The 20,720-nt window shown below is 39.3% G+C and overlaps 1 protein-coding gene across 2 annotated transcripts in view; it reads right to left on the bottom strand.

The window, feature by feature from the left end:
* Positions 1–12,379: 12,379 nt before the first annotated feature.
* Dchs2 (dachsous cadherin-related 2) overlaps positions 12,380–20,720 on the bottom strand; it is a 288,597-nt gene continuing 280,256 nt past the window's right edge. For both annotated transcript variants that reach the window (XM_029556772.1, XM_017803498.2), the window contains exons 18-20: positions 19,111–19,397; positions 18,023–18,155; positions 12,380–15,682 (exon numbers count right to left, since the gene is read on the bottom strand). In XM_029556772.1, the coding sequence (XP_029412632.1) occupies positions 13,107–15,682; positions 18,023–18,155; positions 19,111–19,397 (2,996 nt within the window). In that variant the 3' untranslated portion in view covers positions 12,380–13,106. The remainder of the gene's footprint in view (positions 15,683–18,022; positions 18,156–19,110; positions 19,398–20,720) is intronic.

Here is a 20,720-nt window from a genome sequence, read left to right on the forward strand (position 1 = left end):
AGGACACTATTTCAAGCCATCCAGAGACTGACACCATTTGCAGATATATGGAGAAAAGTCTATGTGGTCTGGCTTAATGTGTGAATCCATAAAAATAAATGTCACTACCTTGAATTGAAATTCCAAGAACCAGTTTCTGTCTGCCTCTCCCAAAGCTACACTGTCCTATGAATTGCTATCAGCCAGCAGATTCATCAGCAGCATCAACACTGTTTACAGTTTTACACAAATATATTCACAGAGACATTTAGTGATAGAAATGGAATGCATGGATTTTGGAAGACCAGAGGTACTGCAAGGCATATGCTCATGGGGGGCACCAGCTGTCTGCACACAGGCTGGCATGCTGAACTGTGGAAATGAATGTAGGATGGGATCTTCCTTGAGCATCCCAATGCAGTCATCAGGATTAGAGCAGGGATATGCTTTTGGAATCCTCACGGGTACATGGGAACCCACTGCTCGCCACTGATTGTAGGCTTGTACTTATTTTTTTCTCATGAGAAAATTGAGGCTTACTTGTTCATAGGGAGTAGTATCTGCTTTCTGTCCACCCACACCTCCATGAAGGAAAGTTTTGCTCAAAAGAAGCTGTACCTGCTCAGGATTCCTTTGTCTTTAAGGAAATGGATAGAGTTACACCAACATAACAGTAACCCTTTTGCCTTTCACAAAGTCCTGAATCATCACATCATGCTTTTAAAACAGTTTTCAACACACAAGGCGCTGTCGTACATATTTTTGTATTTTCAATTCCTTATGTTATTCTAGAGGGACAAAGCCAGACATGGCGGTGTTGGGATGGCATAGTCTGTTTACAAAGACAGACCAAGGAGGTAGACACGTAAATTGGCATGTTTGTGAATTGAGATGAGGCAGCTTACAGAGAAGGAGCATATCGGTAGCTTTTTACTGGAGGGTCAAATCCTTAGTTACTGTTAATGGTCCAGGCACAAGAAAACTTGGTGGCTTTTTCCTGGGAGGAACATGACAGCTAAATAATGGGATAAGCATTTATCACTGCTCATACCACACAAAGTTCCCACATTTGTGTCACTCTGGAGACATGCCCCCCTTATTCTTTTTACATAGGCAAGTAAAAATGTAGACTGGATTGAGAAATCAAGGACGCAGCTTCCGAGACTGCAATTAAGGCCTCAAGCACAACTCCACTTAATTACAAAGTCAGACTCTGACATGATGATTCCCTCTGTGTGCTCTTTGGGTCACTTGCCAATCAGAAAATACCACATCACATGCATCATAGAAACAAGGGGCTCTTTGGAGCAAATAAAAATGAACATTTCAAGAAGCTGACAGTTCTCAGATTCTGTGGTTCACTCCTAGCCATGCAGAGCCACAGAATTCCATTTGCTTCTCTGGTACTCTTTATTATATGAAAGAGAAGAAAGATCGGGGCAGAAGCTGCTGACTGAAGCGCACTGCCTTCAATGTTTATAGCTCTTGAATGCTGTTTCAGTATTTATCACCATGGTTTATATAGGGAAAGCACTCTTTCAGAAAAGAAATCCTTTCTCCTAAGTTGGAAGCATGAATGCGAACTTGGGGTAGCTAGTCTTTCAAAGTAAAGTCCTCTTCTGTGTCATCAGTAGCTACACTGTTTTAGTTTTAAACTACTACTCACGGGGTTGGAAAGATGGCTCAGCAGTTGAAAGCACTGGCTGCTCACATCTGTCTGTAACTCCAGTTTCATGAAGGGTATCCGACACCCCCCTCTGGCCTCTGTGGGCATTGCATGCATGTAATGCACTTACATGCATGCAAGCAAAACCCTCATACACATAAAATAAAAATAATAAATAAAAATTAAAATGTCACCCACAATCACGTCTACGAACTTTCAGTATTTTGCCAGACTTGCTTCATATTTGTCATACTGTGACACGTTACAACCACATATGAAGGCCTTGTGCTCATCTCTTCCTAAAGGTAAGAACCATTGTGAATTTGTTTATTGTTTCCAGACATGTATTTATACCAATGTTACACATAAATTACATATAGTCTACTTGTAAGGATTTATGTCATTGTTTTGCATACTTTATATCATTGTGTGGTATGTTATTGTGTAATTGTATTTTTTATTGAGTTTTCGTGTATTTCATACAGGACATCTTAATCATCTTTACACCCCTGCCCATTGGTCCCCTCCCATAGTACCCCCACTGGAATTCATACATTCTGCCATTTGTGTTAAGGCCTATGATGTCAAGTTAATGTCCCCAGATGTCCCTCAGCAAAAGTTTATTCACTGAGGTCCAGTCAGCTATCTAGAGTCCCTCCCTTTAAGAAGATCAGCTCTTCCTCACCCAGCAGTAATCAGCTGCCAATAATTCTTTGACTAGGATTGGGGCCATTCTTATTATATAACAGCTCTTAAATGTTAACTGCCATTTGCCATTTCAGAAAATTTTCATACTTGTTCTGCAATAGCTCTAATATGAACTATATTTCCATAGTTCTCAAATGAATTGTATTTGCCAATTTCTAAATAGTAAAGCTTTATGTTTCTGAAATAAAATCCCCATGTTTTAATATAGCATATTTTAAATATTTTTTAATTTGTTATTTTTATTTTATGTGTTTGGGTGTATGGCCTGTATGTCTGTAAGTGCACCCGTGTCATGCAGTGCCCACAGAAGTCAGAAAAGCACATCAGATTCCCTGTAATTGGAGTGTTAAGGGTGGTTGTTGCTTGCCGTGTGGTTGCTGGGATTTGAACCCAGGGCCTCTGCAAGAGCAGCCAGTGCTCTTAACCACTGAGCCATCTCTCTAGTCTGTTACAGCATATTTTAATGTGCCACTACTTTGTTAATGATTTAAGAATTTTACATACATTTTTATTTTTATTTTATGTGAGTGTTCTGCCTACATGTATGTAGGTGCACCACATGTGTGCAATGCTGCAGAGGCCAGAAGAAGACATAAGATCTCCTGGAGCTAGTACTGCTGATGGTTTTTAGCTGTCATGTGGATGCTGATGTGGGCACTGACTGGGAACCAAACCCAGGTCCTCTGCAAGAGCAGCCAGTGGTCTCGATCGCTGAGCCATGTCTCCATACCCCCTTACCTATCTTTTTATAAGTGGTTATAGGCTATAGTTTTCTATCTTATGCAATATTTTTCAACTTTTCGTATGGATTCTGTGTTTAACATATATATTAACTTGAGTATTTTCCTTCAATGTTTTGGAATAGTTTAAATTTGGTAAAATTTCAATACGGAATCATCACTGGGGGAGCTTCTTTATGTCTTTATTTCTTCTTTTAAATTTGCCATTTGGATTCTGTGTAAGGGGGCAATGTAGGTAAATTATTTTTTTTCTAGAAAGTTACTTCTAGAATGTTGCTTCAAATTAATTTGTGTGGACTAGTGCAGATGCCTTTTTTTTTTTTCACGTGTATTATCTGCAATGCCTATGGAGGTCAGAAGAGGGCATCGGATCCCCTGGAACTGGAGTTAGGACAGTTATTAGCCACCATATGGGTGCTGAGAATTGAACCCATTAAGATCCAGTGCTCTTAACCCCTGAGCCATTTCTCCAGGCCCTGCAGATGTCTGTTTTTGGCGCTCCTTCTTTTCTTTAGCCAGCTGCATTATTTTCCCTTCTTCATAGTCTGTATATTGTCTTAGTTTGCACTTTCTGACATTTCACTGATTTAATTTGATTCTTAAAGGACCAGTTATTTCTTCATAAAGCCTTGTTAGTGTTATTTTGTTTGTTGATTTTTCCAACTTATTAGCTCTGCTTCTAATTTTAATTTATTCTTTCTTCTTTCCAATCTAAAATAATATCTTTTGCTCCTAGACAGTATCTATGAGGCAATTACCAAATTTTTATTCTCATATACCTTCCCTTTCTTTTGTTGTTATTGCAGTTGTCATTTATTTACTTTATCGGGATGGGTGCTAAGTATATGCTGTTCTTTACAGTTTATATCCATCATCAGCTTCACAATTAAACATCCTCAATGTCCTTATGGGGACCTTCCCTGTTATTTCTCAGCTGACAGAAACTTCTTCGTTAGTTTATACTTTAAGATTATTCCTTGTAATCTTGTAAATGCACACACACACACACACACACGGCGGGGGGGGGAGATATTTAGGCTTATATTACCTTTCAGTATCTTAAATACACTACACCAAAGTCTTTTGCCCTAAAATGGTGTTTTTGAAATGTAGAGAAATCTGATACTTACCTGGCAAGTGACTAGGTATTTTAATGTTGTTGTTCTTGTTGTTGTTTTAAAATTTAAAATGATTTTTAGAATCTATCTTGTTATTAACTTAAAGTTTGGGCTGACTTTTATAAAGACTATCCTTCCAATATGAGATTCAAATTTGGGGTTTTGTTTGGAAAATTTTATTAAATTATGATTTAATACTTGTTCTGTTCCATTTCTTCTGTTTTCTTCTTCAGGAAGAAAACATTTATATGTGTGTTCAATCATTTTTCCTAGTCTTTTAAATCTATGATTTCTAAGTTCCTTTGATCATGATTTCAATTACATTTGGTTTCATTTGTTCTCATTTTCCCTTTTCATTTGTTTCTTACACTACTTGCATTGGCATCTGCTAATTTTTTTTTCTTCTAGTTTAGTCTTTTACACATTTTTCTATTTTTGTTTTTATTTAGTTTGTGTCTTTTTCACATTTTTCTATTGGGTAGTCATCCCATCTCTATACTTTTCTGAGTGACATGTAACCATATCGTTTTTATGATGCTTCATTTCCTTTGGTTACATTTGAAATATTAAGCTGAAACTTATTAGGACTTTGACTGCACAACGCCTTATTCAATGCTTAGTCTTTTTAGCAGTGTCATGCTGTAACCATTTTCTGTTGCTCCCGCTTTATTGAGACGTGTCTTCTTATGTTTTAAGAGGTCACCAAGAAAAGCACAGTCCAAGATTCATGGCTGTGGAGAACCTCTTCCATTTCTGGCAAATATTTACACGCAAAACCTCCTGGTTCCTTCTAATTTCTAAAGCTTTTATTCTATCTGGAACTGCTCTCTTCTCACTCTTCTTATTTACTTGAATTCTTTATTCCATGGAAGTTCTGCTGTCCCCTGGGGAGGTTCGGTTGGAATTTCTGTGAGCTGTGGGTTCCTGGACACCTCAGCAGTCTCTGTCAGTCTTTTTTCTCATTTTGCAAAGCAACTTCTGACCAGCCTCTGCCCCACTTCAAAGGTTATTTTCAGAGCTGCCTGGCCGGTTTCCACTCCAGGGTAGCTCTTTCTTTGAGTAGCCGAGTATTTTCTGGTGGTCTCTGGTTTTCGTGCTCAATCAAGTTGGGAATTTCCCCTTTTCTTGCCACTGCTGCTGGAGTCGGTGATTTTACTGGTTTCCTTATAGTCGAGGCTTCGTGAGAATGACCTTTTCAGAGAAGGTACCGTCCACAAGGGTCTACATTCATTCTCTCACATGGATCTGACCATTTTGAAAGGGGATGATTAAAAATCAATATTAATTCTGCCCCCTTGCCCTGACTAGAACCTATACCACTATTTTAAATATTTCTGTTTATTTCTGGACACTATCTTGTTTTTTCTGTCCTTCCTTACTAGATGTATTTTTCTGAGAATTAGTTACCAAATAACTCTGTTATTTATTTTACCTTCTTGGTCAGTGAACGAGAGGTTGGTGCTGGGACGTTTTCTTTCCTCCATTTATTCTTGGTTGGTCTTATCCAGTTATCTAATCCCAAGGCTGTAATATCATCCACATTTGATGAATCTGAAGTTTCTCCACATCCGTAAACTCCATTCTAACCCTTAGGCTCATATCTAAATTTCAACATTCCTATATCCAATCCAGTATCAATAACTCGCAAGCCCATCCACAGTACAACCAGCACTAGCTGAGATTTCTACAAAAGACAGTTTCCAAGAGTCCTATTAACACACTCACCCCCTCCCAACCCCTGCCTTGGGTTACTTTCTTCAAGTAGCCAGATACCCTTTTGAAGTATAAATCTGCAATGTTCTATGTCTATGCAGAAACCCCTGATGTTTTTCCTATCATGCTTTAAACACAATCTAAAATCTTTTACCAAAGTCAAGGCCTACACAATTAGAAACATCTCTGAGGTTGCTTCCTAGCCCTCTTTCTCTGGCTTTGAGCTCTGAACCCTGGCTTCATAGTTTCCCTGACACTCCAAGTGGCTCCTACTTCATGGCCCTTGTCCCTGCTGACAGATGTTTCTTTGCATGACTCATTAACTTTATCCAGTTCAAACAGCATTGCATCTGAGACAATTCCTGATCATTCTTTCTTAGATATTTTATTATTTTTATTTTATGTGTATGAGTGCATTGCCTGCATGTAGGTAAGTGCACCCATGCATGTCATGCATTACCTACAGAGGTCAGAAGAGGGCACTGGATCCCCTGGAAATGGTGTTACAGATGGTTGTTAGTCACCATGAGGGTGCTGGGAATCAAACCCAGGTCGTCTGCAAGAGAACCAGTGCTCTTAACCACAGAGCCATTCTCCAACACCCCCCACCCCGCCGTCATCTTTCTAAACAGCGCCATCTGCTGCCCCACAATTTTATCAACCTCTTATTTTTGTTCTGACATTTGCCACTACTTGAAAGCCAAGCTTTATCTTCCTGAGTAAAATAGGGCTTTGTGAACCCACCAGCATTCCCTGCTCTGTTCCCTCCCATAGCTCAGCTCTCCACTCCATGCCTGCGTACTATTAAAACAAGTTAAGCCTGCGAAGTATTTCCCATTGATCATTTCTAATAACGTTTTATTTCCATAAGCTCAAATATATCAATGTCTTCACTTTTAAATAAAAAAAAACATTTCTCTCACCTTTGTTACATTTTTCTCTCAGTTATATGATTTCACTTTAATTTTCATTCATTAAGCCAGTTAAAATTCACGTTTATTTCTCATGTGAGAATAACTTTGTACGTTATTGTCTGCCCTGACTCTTCAGAATGCATTTATTAACTATTTTATACTGGTTCAAAATATTACTTAGAATGCAAACTATTACAAATATGTTTACTGTTTTATCTTAAATTTGAATACATTTTGATGCACACATTGTAGGCAGATCTGCTAGACTATATTCTTTCATACTGGCAAAATCCCTCCCAGCTAGCCATGGTTTATTGCTGAATCTAAAATAAATGACCAACTTGTTTGGTTATACCACTCTGCCATCTCAAGCCAAATGCTTAAGAATGTTGCTTATATGAGTGATGAGAGCTAAAGTTATCTGTGAATATAAGAATAAGTATTTAGAATGTAGTGAGAAATTACATTGCCCTAAGAAAATAACAGTAGTAGGTTCCTCTCTGGGGTCTATGACCTCCCCAACTATGTGCACTTGGCTATGTTTACAGTACTATGCATCGATTCCCTCCTATTAAGCAGGTCTTAAGTCCAGTCAGACAGCTATTAACTCTCCACAAGATAAAAATGCTGCTATTTCACTGAGATAATTTGCTGGGCGGGTCATTGTTGTGGTTCGTAGACTTTACAGCTGAGTTGGACGATTGATTGTTTTTCTCCCTTGGCAGCTAGTAGAGTACCTTCTGATACTATGAGAGGTAGTCTTTGGGGAGGAGGCCAGTCATCTCAATCGCTACAAGTCCTATATCCAAAGCATGTCATGTCTTCAGTAATAGGGTCTTGACTTCAAGTTTTGGGAGGCAAGCAAGCACTATGCTAATAACCTATATTGCTGGGAGTCTCTTGGACTACCCTGACAAACACTCCCTTGTCTGGCCTGTGATTTTTGTTATATAGCCTTCAGAAGCTTCTTTTTGCAACAAATGGATATTATTACAAAGTTTTACAACTGGTCACAATGAAAAGCGTGACTGTGGGGTGCCTCACCTTAAAGGATACATCTATACTGTATCCTCTGCACCAAGGCTCAGGGAACACTGCAGAAGAGGGGAGGGAAATGATTATAAGAACCAGAGGACCAGAGGACGTGCTGCTAGAATGCATTCTAGAGATGACAGGGAAGCTGTACCAGTGAGATCTCCAGTGTGGTTGCCTAACACGATCTGCATGATGACAAAACCAGTTGGCGTGATAATATGGATGACAGAAATTTCATGGGGTTCCATGTCTAGAAGAAGAGCTACACGCAATTAATGGATACAGAGGGAGGGGGAGTCGGTTTTCTCCAGGGACTAGTACTCTGATAGGTTATCTAATCCCAAGTGGACAGTCCTAAATACACATATAAACACCACTAAATGGATTCAGTGCTTTATGTGTGTGTGTATTTATAAATGTATGTATGTATATGTAACAATAATAATCGAAGAAGGGAACAAGAAGCTGAGGGTGTGGAGGACAAGGGAGGTCAGTGGGGACTGGAGCAGGTGAAAATGATGTAAACAAGTTTTTGAAAAAAATGTCTTTTGAAAAAGTATTTAAAGACTATAATAAATGGACACTTTTAAATTAAAAAAGAACATTGTTTACAGCTTGTTTCCAACATACCTAAAACTCACAAGATATATACGTACATGGTGAGGAAGACGGGAAGCAAATCAAACTCTACTTCGGAAGGAATTTCTGGGTTTTGGCTTGTTCTAAGATGTCCTAATAGGATATTTGTAGTTATTTCCTCTCTCCCTTTGATTGGTAAAATCACAGAGCTTGGTCATGATTTTCACCTAATAGATTTAAGGCCTGCATAGCACAGTACCCTCCAGACCCATTCACATATGTACTCATTCATTCTAAAAACCATCTGTACTTTATAAAACAAGTGGAGCCCGGGCCTTTGCCCTGAGGGTTGACTATCTAACAATGAGATTATTGAGTTTTCTAAACACAGTAATTCTTTCTCATTCAAGAGATGTGCTGCTCTGTCTGCTATTTATTTGGCATGCCTTTCCCCTTGCCTATTACTCACATCACAGTTTTGGTTTAGCAAATGTATCATATGACATGAGTAAAGTTATGTAAAGTAAGACAGTAGGAAGTGCTAATTATTATCAAATAGTCAAGCGTAAGTTTATAAGAGAAAGGTATAGTTTGATACTCTAGCCATTTGATGATGCCTCTTTCTCCGATTGCCACAATTCTGTTTCTAATAGACACTTTTCTTTCATCTACATGGAATCAGAATAATTCACATCATTAGACTTCAAAAAACAGAAAATTTGAGAACAAATTATTGTCTATCTCCTTTGTTTTATATGGTGCTTTAAATATTACATAAACTGGAATATTTGATAATAAAATCCAGCAGGTACTCATTTTAAAAAAGGACTAGCCACCGGGGAAAAACACTGGGTTCTGAAATTCCATTTTGTGTCACAAGTACTCCTAAATTTCCCTTATTTAGGTTCATGCCCAAAGCCCATGAATAAAGGCTGCGGCACTCCAGCACCAAAGCTCTGCTGTTTCATTCTCAATTTTATTGTGGAGGTTGGGAGGCAAAGGTAAAATAAATGCAAATTTTCATATAAATGTATTTTAAATCATTTCCAGTAGCTTTAGTTTAAAATCTGATAATCAGAAAGAGGGAGGAGGAAGGAAATTCCTCAGAAAGGTGACCTTGTAAAGGACCACTGGCCCAATAAAACGTTCATTCCTTAAGATTTCTTTTCACGTAGCTCCTACTCGCCTCAAATGCCCTATAGAGCCAAGTATGACCTTTAACTCCTGATTCTCCTGCCTCCACCTCTCTAGTACTGGGACAGGGCTACATGAGACCCTGTCCTAAACAAATAAATAAAAATTAGAATATATTTGAGGCCTGTCATAGTGGCCCACATCTATAATTCCAGCACCCAGAAGGCACCCAGGAGGACTGTAAAGTTCTAGGCAAGCCCAGTCTACACAGTAAGCCACTGTCTCAAAAGAATGTATTTAGAACTTTTCCCACTAAAATAAAAGCAAATTAAAATATTAAAGAAAAAGATTTCTTTTTACAAGTTCGTGTCCTTCTGTTTCCTCGCATCACTCCCCGCGTCCTCTAGCCCGCCCTTTGTCTCTCCCTGGGCCCTCTACTACGCCATTTCAGATTCGATCCTCTGCTTTCTCCTGTATCCCCCATGCTTTACTTTCCTCCCTTTCCTCTCCTTCCTCCAGGTCTGAAATGGGCAGAATCTCACACTGGAACATCTAGTTTGGGTCCTAAGCAAAGCTTCTCTACCCATCCCAGAATTCCTCTAGCACACTGATCTTCGATTCTAACTCTCTCTGCATGACCAAACAGATTCTGAGCTCAGGTAAAATGTACTGTGAGAAGAAATTCAACCAGCTTATCCATCACACCAGTGGGAGTCCACTGGCTGCCTTCATTCCTGTACTTCATTGCTTTGAAGTGGTTCATCATTGTAGATCCTTAGTTACAGCTTGTCCTTTTTAGCTTAACTTTAAGATATATATAAATCAGCAAAAGAAGCATATGTTTGGAGAGAAATGGCTTAAGTTGTAGTTAATCTTCACCCCCATCACTAGAAAACAGAGCATGGAGACTGTCAATGATAAAGGTGCAGAAAAACAGATCCTGCTGTATATCTAATGCGGGCTAAACATGCATATATGAAGGACGCCAGCAGCGGATAACACATTTTAATATTTTTAAAAACAGTGAAATGAGCAAATCCCTAAAGATGCAACATTTTCCCCTATATTTGCCCAGGAATCCGTTTTGGAAGCCAATTCAATGATTACTACTAGGACGTGGAATTTTGATATCCATTTGGTACTGATTTACACCAGGATTTTTAAGGCTGCCAACAAGAAAGTCCAGAATTTCAGGCAGCCAAAATTCCACAAGAGACAACTGTCTTTTATTTTATAGCTTATGAATTTGGGGCTTAATATGATTTTCCACTAACAAGTTCTGTACCCCCTCCAGAGTGCTAAAGCCGGTGTAGAGATCAGCAAAGTAACACAGAACAGATGAGGCAACTTAATATTAAACTTGAAGGAAAACTGAAGAAATTACACTGTTTACTTAGGAAAAAGCACTCCAGTTGAAAGGGCTGACATGATTTATTACTCGCACTTTACCAGCAGGTCCACATTTTACTGTCAACTCCACTTGTGGCTGTTGTTTGGTGGGGCCACAGTGCTGGAAAGAGTATTAATAAAGACATCAATTAAAGATCTGCTAAATATTGGTAAGAATCTCTCAACATGTCGTGTCTTCTGTTTTTATGAAATAACAAGAAAAAAATACAGAATCATGTCCAGTAATAAATCAGAGGCAAAATAACTTAGGGGCAGAGTTAGGTGGATAAGGCTTTTAAAGCATGAGTGAATCAAGAACCTGTTTTAAAACAAGACATCCATGGCTAATACAAATATTCATGTTGCAAAGTAAAACTTTCGCACATAATTAGAGAAAAGTAGCACAGAGTTTCTCCCTCTCCTCAATGCGATCTGTTGAAAAGAGTGAAGAGAATACACACTGGAGCACTGAAATAATTACACGTATTTTTACAAGTCATGAAATTTCTTTCACAGATGCCACGAAGATAAGAGAGCCCTGAATCGACGCTGTAATGTCGGAATGGCCTACACTTAAGAGACTTTTCCTCAAATTCTAGGCTATTCCAAAATCTTTCATGGCTCATACACTTGCTAATATGGATTATACACATGTTCTCAATTTGAGTCAACAAAGAGATATAGTAATCTATGTTACCAGCATAGAAAGCCATAGAATTAGTGACATACAAAACTAGCTATCAAAACTGCACCTGCAATGTTTTTGAGTAAAGAGAAATTATTTTATATAATCTCACAAATGAAGCACATGAAAAAAAAATAATGGAAATCTTTCCACAGCAGAAGCCCACCCAAAACACTAAGAAGATCCTCCAGATGTCCTAGAGATTTCACATCAGAATTCCTAGCTTGATCCCAAATCGTGGCTGTGGTGTCATCCATGGGAGGATGACTTGCCATCATAATTAGAATATGCTCAGCCTCCCGGCACAACAACGCATCTCTGATGATCTGAGCGTGAAGGACGTAGCACTTTACGTAAGCACCAGATGACGTGAGTGTATGTCTAAAACAGGAACTGTACAAAACAGAATTCTTCACACCCTGCTGCCAAACTGTTCCGGGTAAGAACTAGGAACAAGAGCAGGAGAAAATGGAAGAAAGACTCCTGACAAACATTTTCAACTTTAATAGTAGAAACTTCCATACAGAAAAACTTCATTAAAAATATACTGCTAAATTACTCTATGGAATTTAGAATTTGCTAATAATGTAATGTTATCTACATGAACTTTAAAAATGGACATTGAATGGATAAATTATTTTATGCCCAAAGTCACTATACTTAGAAGAAAATAAAATGAAGACATTTCTATAAATTAACCTTTGAAGTTTCTTGTCTGTTCTCATGCCTTATTACAAGACAGAGCACTGCAAACCAAAGAGTCATTTGTAGAGAAGGCCGAGGTAACAAGTCTCTGGTGGCAGGCACCCATGTAGGTATTATTGCTGTTGATCCAGGCCCTTTATCAAGAAGAGGCTCTTCTGGTTCATTCAGTAAGGAATGTTGGTTTCACCCTATCAGCACAGTTATGACAAATTATTCTGATAATTTCTGATTAGATGTTCAAAAAAGCAGAAATGCATTTCTGAACACATCAGATTCACAGGCTGCCACTTCATCTTAAAGCTTAATTTCTCTCTCGATTTTCCCTGTTGGTTCCTTTCTGTCCTTAACTCACTCCCTAGTCTGACACTCCTTTATTTTACCTATAACCACATCCTCGGCAGCATTATGTTCTCTATAAATCTTTAGGCAGTCAGTAAAATTCACTGTGTCCTTTGGAAATCTAATCATACAAAACAACAAAACCCAGGTATAACAAAGTAGACACTAGTTGATGTACACTAACTTGAGCCTGAGAGAAAATCATAAAGTCTAAAAGAAGAAATAACTTCTTATTAAGGCCTGAAGAATTTCGCGAAACTTAAATAAACAGGTTTTTAAACCCCTGGTTACATGAGACGACTCAAGTTTAGATAAGAATGAACCCAATCCTGAGGTGGCATTTGCTTATATTTTGTTCATTATTTATGCTGGATTTTTTCATCAATTGGCACCACAGTTGTTTTATATTTGAGCTTCATCTGTGTTCCGTTCACAGCATGCACTGTGTGTGTGTGTTCCTAATTCTCCATCTGGTAACCGTGGGGACCGGGCAGGAGTCAGCATTGTCAATAAGGAAAGAGAAGGAGAGAAGCTGGGAGTCATGGCTTCTGGCAGTGAGCCACCATGGTAGGGAAGGGGAGAGCGGGGGAATTTCTGGAGAACCGGCCCCAAGGCAGTGACTGGCATTCGTGGGGGGACTGCCTTAATCCCAGGCTCTGCTACTGCTGTTATCAAAGGGGGTGGAAAAACAAAAGATTGGTCTTTTGGGATGCCAGGCATCTGCAAATGTTCATCCTTTAGTTTTGCAATATCATTAAACACTGAGGCGAGATGCTGGAACTTGGGTTCCCAACTGAGGAGATAATTCCAGGCACAGTGTCCTCTTGTGAAATCATCAGAGGTCATCTGAGTTGAAAGAGCTATAGACTCTTTCCTGCTATCAGGCAAAACACCTGCTTTTGCTTCTCTTTTCTGGGGTGATGCATGATTTGGAACACAGATTGTATTACAGTCTTCCTCTCCATCTCCTCCCTCAAATGTATTGCTGACTTCTGCTACCTCAGTACTGGCCATCATGTCTGTCTCTCCTGACAGGCAGGAGAGCTGGTCCGAGTCCCTGGGGATGCCTGAGTCCGGCACCCTGGAACCCCGGTCACTCAGGGCTGAGTCTGAATCCTTTCTGTAGGGGTGCTCGTTTATCCTCTGGATTTCCTTATCTTCTGCAGTTTCTCCATCCACAGAGCAGTGGCCACTGGAGTTTGAGTGCCTGTACAGATGGGCAATGTCCTTCTCCATGACACTCATTAAGTTCAACCATTCAGTGGGCATGGCTCCAGTCGGCCCCATTGCATCCCTGCACACTGTGGTCTCCTGCGTGGCCTTGACCTCACTGGCAGCACCGGTCAGTCTTGGATTGATGTCTGTGGATGCTGATGACTTCTTCTCATAGCTGTGTAGTGGGTCTTTTTGTTTACGTCTCAAAATCAGTACAATCAGAGTGCAGACCAGTAACAAAAACACCAGAAAGGATACAGTGAGACTGATAGAGAAGCTGTGGACAAATACCACTTCCTGGCGTCCTTCAGAGGATAGTGAGACATTCACGAACACACTACAGGATGTGAACTTGGAGCCAGGTTTGGGACTATGAGCAATTATTTTCACTTCAAGGGTATCTTCTTTACTGAGCTGATCATTTATTAAGAAAGGGGCTCTAAGCCAGTAAATATTGCCACTTGTTTTGTTTACTGAAAAGTAAGGAGATGAAGTCTCAAGGGAATAAAGAATGACCCCATCAACTCCAGCATCTGCATCTGAGGCTTCTACTCGACCAATGAGCTGTTGTCCTTGATTCTTTTTGGGGAGGTTGAAAAAATATTGATCTTGAGTAAAGATGGGTTCAAATTCATCAATCCCTTCGACTTGCACCCAAACCACAAGAGAGGCTGTGGAGCCACCTCTATCTTTGGCCTGAACCACAAGGCAGTACTTGTCGATACTTTCATAGTCAAGCATTTTCTCAGTATGAATGTCCCCTGTTAAAGGGTCAATGACAAAGAGATCCTGAAAGGAAGGCATCCCCTGTGTGACAAGACAGGGTGACAAGATAGTGTAAGTCACATCTCCATAAGGCCCAGCATCAAAATCCAGAGCGTGTACAGAACACACTGTGGAGAAAGCAGGTAAGTCTTCAGGAACGACACAGGTCAAGGTAGGGGACATGAACCGAGGCACGTGGTCATTATCATCTAAAACATTAATGAGCACAGTTGCAAACGAGTCATATTTCTGCTCTGCATCTGCAGCATGGACAGTTAAGGTGAATTTGATCATTTTCTCATAATCCAGAGGTTTAAGCAAATAAAGAACCCCAGTTGTTTCTTCCAAGTAAAACTGTTCCTTCTCATTCCCAGAGATTATACCATAGATGATTCGTGCATGTGAACCCATGTCAGGGTCATCTGCTGACACCACAGTGATGTGGCTCCCTACAGGAGTACTTTCCTTCACATGGACTTGGTACTGCTGACTGCTGAAAGTGGGCGGGTTGTCATTGACATCAAGTACTTCTATGGTTATGATGGCTGTGGAACTCAATGGTGGGCAACCATGGTCAGATGCTAGGACAACAAGCTTATGGCTGGCACTGGCTTCTCTGTCCAGAGTGTGAAGTAACATGAGAGAACCAAACTGCTTATGAGGATATTCTGAATGGACAAGACTAGTTTCGATGTGGAAGTTGTTCTGTGAATTGCCACTTATGATGGAATACTCAACGTGTGTGTTTTGAACAGTCCAGTCATGGTCAATGGTTGAAAACACCAGGAGGGTGCTTCCAATTGGAGCATCTTCACCCAGGCTAAGATTATAATATTCTTCTGCAAACTCAGGGGCATACTTGTTCACATCTTGTATTTCTATTTCTACTAATGTAAGCGCCTTCAGAGCAGGAATTCCACCATCACTGGCTTCAACAAGAAATCTAATTGTTGGTATTTTATCCACAAGTAACACAGGATTGGTAGTAACTATGGTACCTAAAAAAGAAGACATGGAGTATCAATGTTACAAAATTAAATGCTTGTGATTCATTTAGCCAGCAAATGCTTAATGACATGTAAATGAGTTTGGTTCTTTGTCAAATGTAGGAAATTACAGCCAATAATAAATCCAATTAAAAATTTTAGATTATCATATTTATACTAAAGAGCCAGAAATAATTTTTATCATTTTCACTCTACATGTGCTGCTTAAGGTTGTTTATGATACATTTTAAAAATTTTACTTTTGTATAGTAAGTTGTTCCATGATTTTTTAAAAAGAAAGTATATTCTTGTTTGAAATTTTTTACTATCTCTCATTTCCTGTAAACATATGTACAAAGATATTCTAGCATAAAGATACCTATTCTGAGCTGGGCACAGTGATACATGTCTATAATCCCAGCACTTGGGAGGTTGAGGCAGGAGGATTGTGAGTTTGACACAGGACTGGGATATATAGGGAGACTTTCTCTCAAAATAAAACTTGAATTTTTTGGGAGGCCATAAGTGGGTGGGTGCATGTCTAGCATGTGAAATGCCTTATGTGCAAGGTGTACACACACACACACACACACACACACACACACACAACACAACACACACACATACATATTTACTCTGGAAATATTGGTTGATGTTCACTCTAGGCAAATGAAAGCCATGAAGACCACATTGTGGAGTTTAACTGTTGCTTAATTATCGACATCTTTTATCAAGCTCATGGGCTAATTCAGCACGTGGAAGTTTTCCCTTAATGATTAAATACATTGAATATATCCTGTGTTATTCAGCACAGAAATCTGTAGCTTTTACAAGTATGCACACAACAGCATTTTTGTAGGTGCTTTAAGTACGGTCACTGTAAATGTATGCTGAATGGTGACATTTAAATGCCACTTTTCAATTGTAATCACACCTTGAACTAAATTGACTTGATAGTATTTAATGCTTTAAAACCTTCTAATTAACATCTTGTAGCACTGCTTGTGGATAACACCATCAGGCAAAGGTGTCGCTAAGAACTGAGTGTTCAGGACTATATTGCACACACTGTGATTGGCAGGGCCAGGACAGCACTTGCCAGAATCCGACATCCTGTGAGATGAGTACAAGTGAGAAAACGACGGAAAGGACAGCTAAATTCCTGACATGCCTATACTCCAGCGGCCACCCGTCCCCAGGCTGTGTGACTCCTTCCTCGCTTTTCAAACACCCAATGAGTCTTATTCTGATACTTTGAGCCTAAACTCGTCCTTCAAGTAATCCTGAAATGAATTTTTAACTCAATCCTCACTTGTAAATGGTATGGGGGAAGTAAATATGGCACACAGTGACAGTGTGGTGTGTCACGGGTTCCATTCTTTCCAGAATGTGCCTTGCAAGGGCACTGTTTTGCTGATTATCCATTTATATTAAATTTAACTTTTAACGTCCATTTTCTGTTAAACTTTCTCTGTACTCTCAAGTGTTTGAATATGCAGTTGCTTGTCTGAGTACATTTCACACCACAGATGCCTTCTTCACTGATGAAAACACAAAGGACTTTGGAAGCTATCAGACAAAACAGAACAACCAGCGCTTTCTGTTTAGTAAAATGGATATCTGAATCATTTTCTCTTTTTGACTTTTCTTGTTGTTATTGAACACATGACATGGTTACTGAATATTATTCACCAAGCTTAGCAAAACAGCTTCCAAGCTCTAATAATATGAAATCTTTAATAATGTGTTGGTCCATTTGACATTATTTTAATTCTTACTGAGTCCTGGAACAGTTTCCTGAACTTTGCTTGGTTGGACACATCAACTGGGGGTATCAAGGAGTCTCTGATTTTTCTAGCATTTAGCAGCCATTATACCAAGGTCCTTTGCGTTCTAGCCACTGAGAGGTTGAAGAAGTAGCACTGGTGTTTGCTACTGCAGGTACACAAGAAGGTAAGGCCTAAAAGAGGGTAGGGTTGGAGAGATGTGCAGTGGTTAAGAGCACTGGCTGCTCTTTCAGAGGATCAGCATTCAGTTCCCAGCACCCACATGGCAGTTAGCAACCACCTGTAACTCCAGTTCCAAGGAATCCAATGGCATCTTCTGGTCCCCATGGGCATTGCATGACATGGATACATGCAGGCAAAAATATTCATACACATAAAAATAATACGCATGTATGAAATTCTTTAAAAATATAAAAAAATTAAAGCAGGCAGTGCCTGTAATTACAGGGAGTATAGCAAGAGGAGGGGAGGATGGTTGTCTTTGGAGCATTCGAAAATGGTTGGTCCATGCCTCCACACTGTAATGCAAACCTATGAAGCACTAAAGCCCCCGGAAATAACTCACCACTCAGGGGATCAATGGAGAATTCCTTAGAGGAGGACAAAATCCTGTAAGAAATGGTCCCATTGTGTTCCAGGTCTGTAGCTGACAGGGTCAACACTGAGTATCCTATAGGTACTGACTCAGAAATTGTAGCCTGAAGGCAAAAGAAGAAAACAAAAGGATATTGTGCTTGTAAATAGGATATTTTGTGAGCAGGGACAGACATAAGGTTCTTTGATTAACTTTGATTCCAAAAGCCACCTAATGCGACTTGTCTTTTATAGACCTATTAACATAGAGACCTGACATGTTAAAACTGGTATGTTAACAGCCCTGCACTCGGAAAACAATTTTAATTTCATTTAATTTTTATTTTGATTATGAAACTTTTGCTTTCTAGTTTCTTTCTGTGCTGCAGAAGATAGTGGGGTCACTAATATTGTATCACATGTATTGTTTGATCCAAGTAATTCTCCATGGAGGTCATTTCTTAGCTTCAGTTCTTTCTCCTGTTAGTGCTTAAATCTTACATTTGTTCTGTCCAAGAGTACTGGGATTCATTTCCAGGACCTTCAGAGAATGCTATTATCATCTTGACCTAGATAAACATACACTCTGTCCTAAAATCTAAAATCTTGACTTCTCAGGTTTGCTCAGATTTGCTTCTGTAAAGTGTATTCCAAAAGAAAAATTGCCAAATTAACCTCCATAAGCCAAACTTGCTTGTCTTATCCATGGCACTGCAAATACCAGGCAAAGTTCCAATTGTTGTGAAACAACTAGCCTCCAACTACACAAACACACACATACCATACACACACCACACTAACACATACACATACTACACATATACATACACACATGCACACACACGTACACCACACCACACACACACACACACACACACACACACAAATACCTTAAAAAGTCAATGGCCTTCCCATGTAGCAAACAGAAATGAATGAGCCAAGCAATTCAACTCCACAATATTAAAGACAACAGTTGCAGCACTATCTTGGCACTAAAAGCAGTGAATGCTGTCAGTCAGTGATGGAAGGCTGACCTCTCTCCTTGTTCTTTCTAGTTTGTCATCTCTTTAAGCTCTTTACCTGATAGAAATCTTGAGAAAACACTGGTGGATTATCATTGATGTCCAGCACATGGACAGTGAGGAATCCCTCTATGTGGTGCACTGAATCAGAAATCTGGACGAGCAGCTCATATTCAGAGGTCTCTTCAAAATCCAGTGCTCCCACCACCACCACCACTCCAGTGTCCTGATGGATAGCAAACTTGGTTCCAGGATTACTTTCCTCCGCAAGACTGAAGATGAAAGCTGGACTCAGATCCACATCACGAACTGACACCTGAGACACAATCACACCAGGCAAAGAATCTGCAAGCATCATGACCAAGATCAGCCTCCATTAAAATTCATCAACCCAAGACATTTCTCAATAGTTCAATCAAAACGTTTTCATTTTAAGTCCAAAATAACAAAGCAATTTTTTCTTCTCTGGCATGGTTTCTCATACAAAGTTCATTATGAACTAAATCAAAACGTTGAGTGCAATAAAAGTGAAAATTTACCACAGAGCAGAAAATCAAGGAAGTAGAATATATTTCATTTTTATATTTCATTTTTTGCCATATTCTTACAACATAATTTCAGAATCAGGAAACATCCTAATCACTTATTTGTAGCGTATAGTTTCTATAACAAAATCATATTCGTGGGCAACACAACTAAGAAGAAAGAGAAAGATACTACTCAGAGCACTGATACAAAAATTAAATGTTGAAAAGCAGGCCAGAATTGAATGAAAATATCTGGGTAGACATGTAAGAGTTACTACTTATTGACTAGTATTTAATTTCATGGAATTATTTCTTTAATTATGGCACATGCGTTGCTTCCTTCTTTTAAATTTGTTTCTCAAGATTAAAGTTTCCAAGGCTATGGAAAGACAAAGTACACACAGTTACACGGAGGAGAGTAAGTGTCTACTGTTAGAGGAGACCCCTCCCCCAGAGAAAAGATGACATGCTCAGTGTTTCATGTACCACGTGTTCTCCATCGAACCCACCTATGAAAGGGACTTAGTTTGCAATCTTCTAGTGTAGTGCAGGTGGAAAGAATATGCCAAGATATTCAGAATGGTTCCACTGTATATGAGACTCATAATTTTCAGTTTTCAAGACTGAAGGTTCTTGAAGAACACCACCACACCTTAGCCCCATCCAGCCTGTTTGATTTACGCGGTTTGTTCTATGATCTATTCATACTACGCACACTGATGTATTTTTAACATCATTGCGTGTGCTTAGGAACAGTACATTCTACCAAAAACATAAAACTATCGAACAGGTGGGAGGCAAAACTGGAGATTAATTTATTTGTGGAAAGTAACAGTTTTAAACATCCCTATCTGTAGAGCTTTCTGTGAGAGGAAGTGGTTATAATTTGTTTAGAAAGTGAGCATAGCAAGATGTTAGCATTTTAGAGATGGGTTTGTTATTAAGGGAGAAAGCAGAAGGGTAAAGGTCACTACTGTTTTCAACTCCGTAAAGGGATGTATTGACTTTACTAGTGGAGCCATTGACCATGGGACAATTTTGGGTTCACAGACTATGGAGTCGTATAAGAAATGATCAAACAGTGTAACGTTAAAGCCTTTCTATTTTAAGCTCTACCAGTAGTACGATACGCATGTTGAGG

The sequence above is a fragment of the Nannospalax galili genome, unplaced genomic scaffold (assembly GCF_000622305.1).
Source record: "Nannospalax galili isolate Female #2095 unplaced genomic scaffold, S.galili_v1.0 scaffold305, whole genome shotgun sequence".
Classification (NCBI taxonomy): domain Eukaryota; kingdom Metazoa; phylum Chordata; class Mammalia; order Rodentia; family Spalacidae; genus Nannospalax; species Nannospalax galili.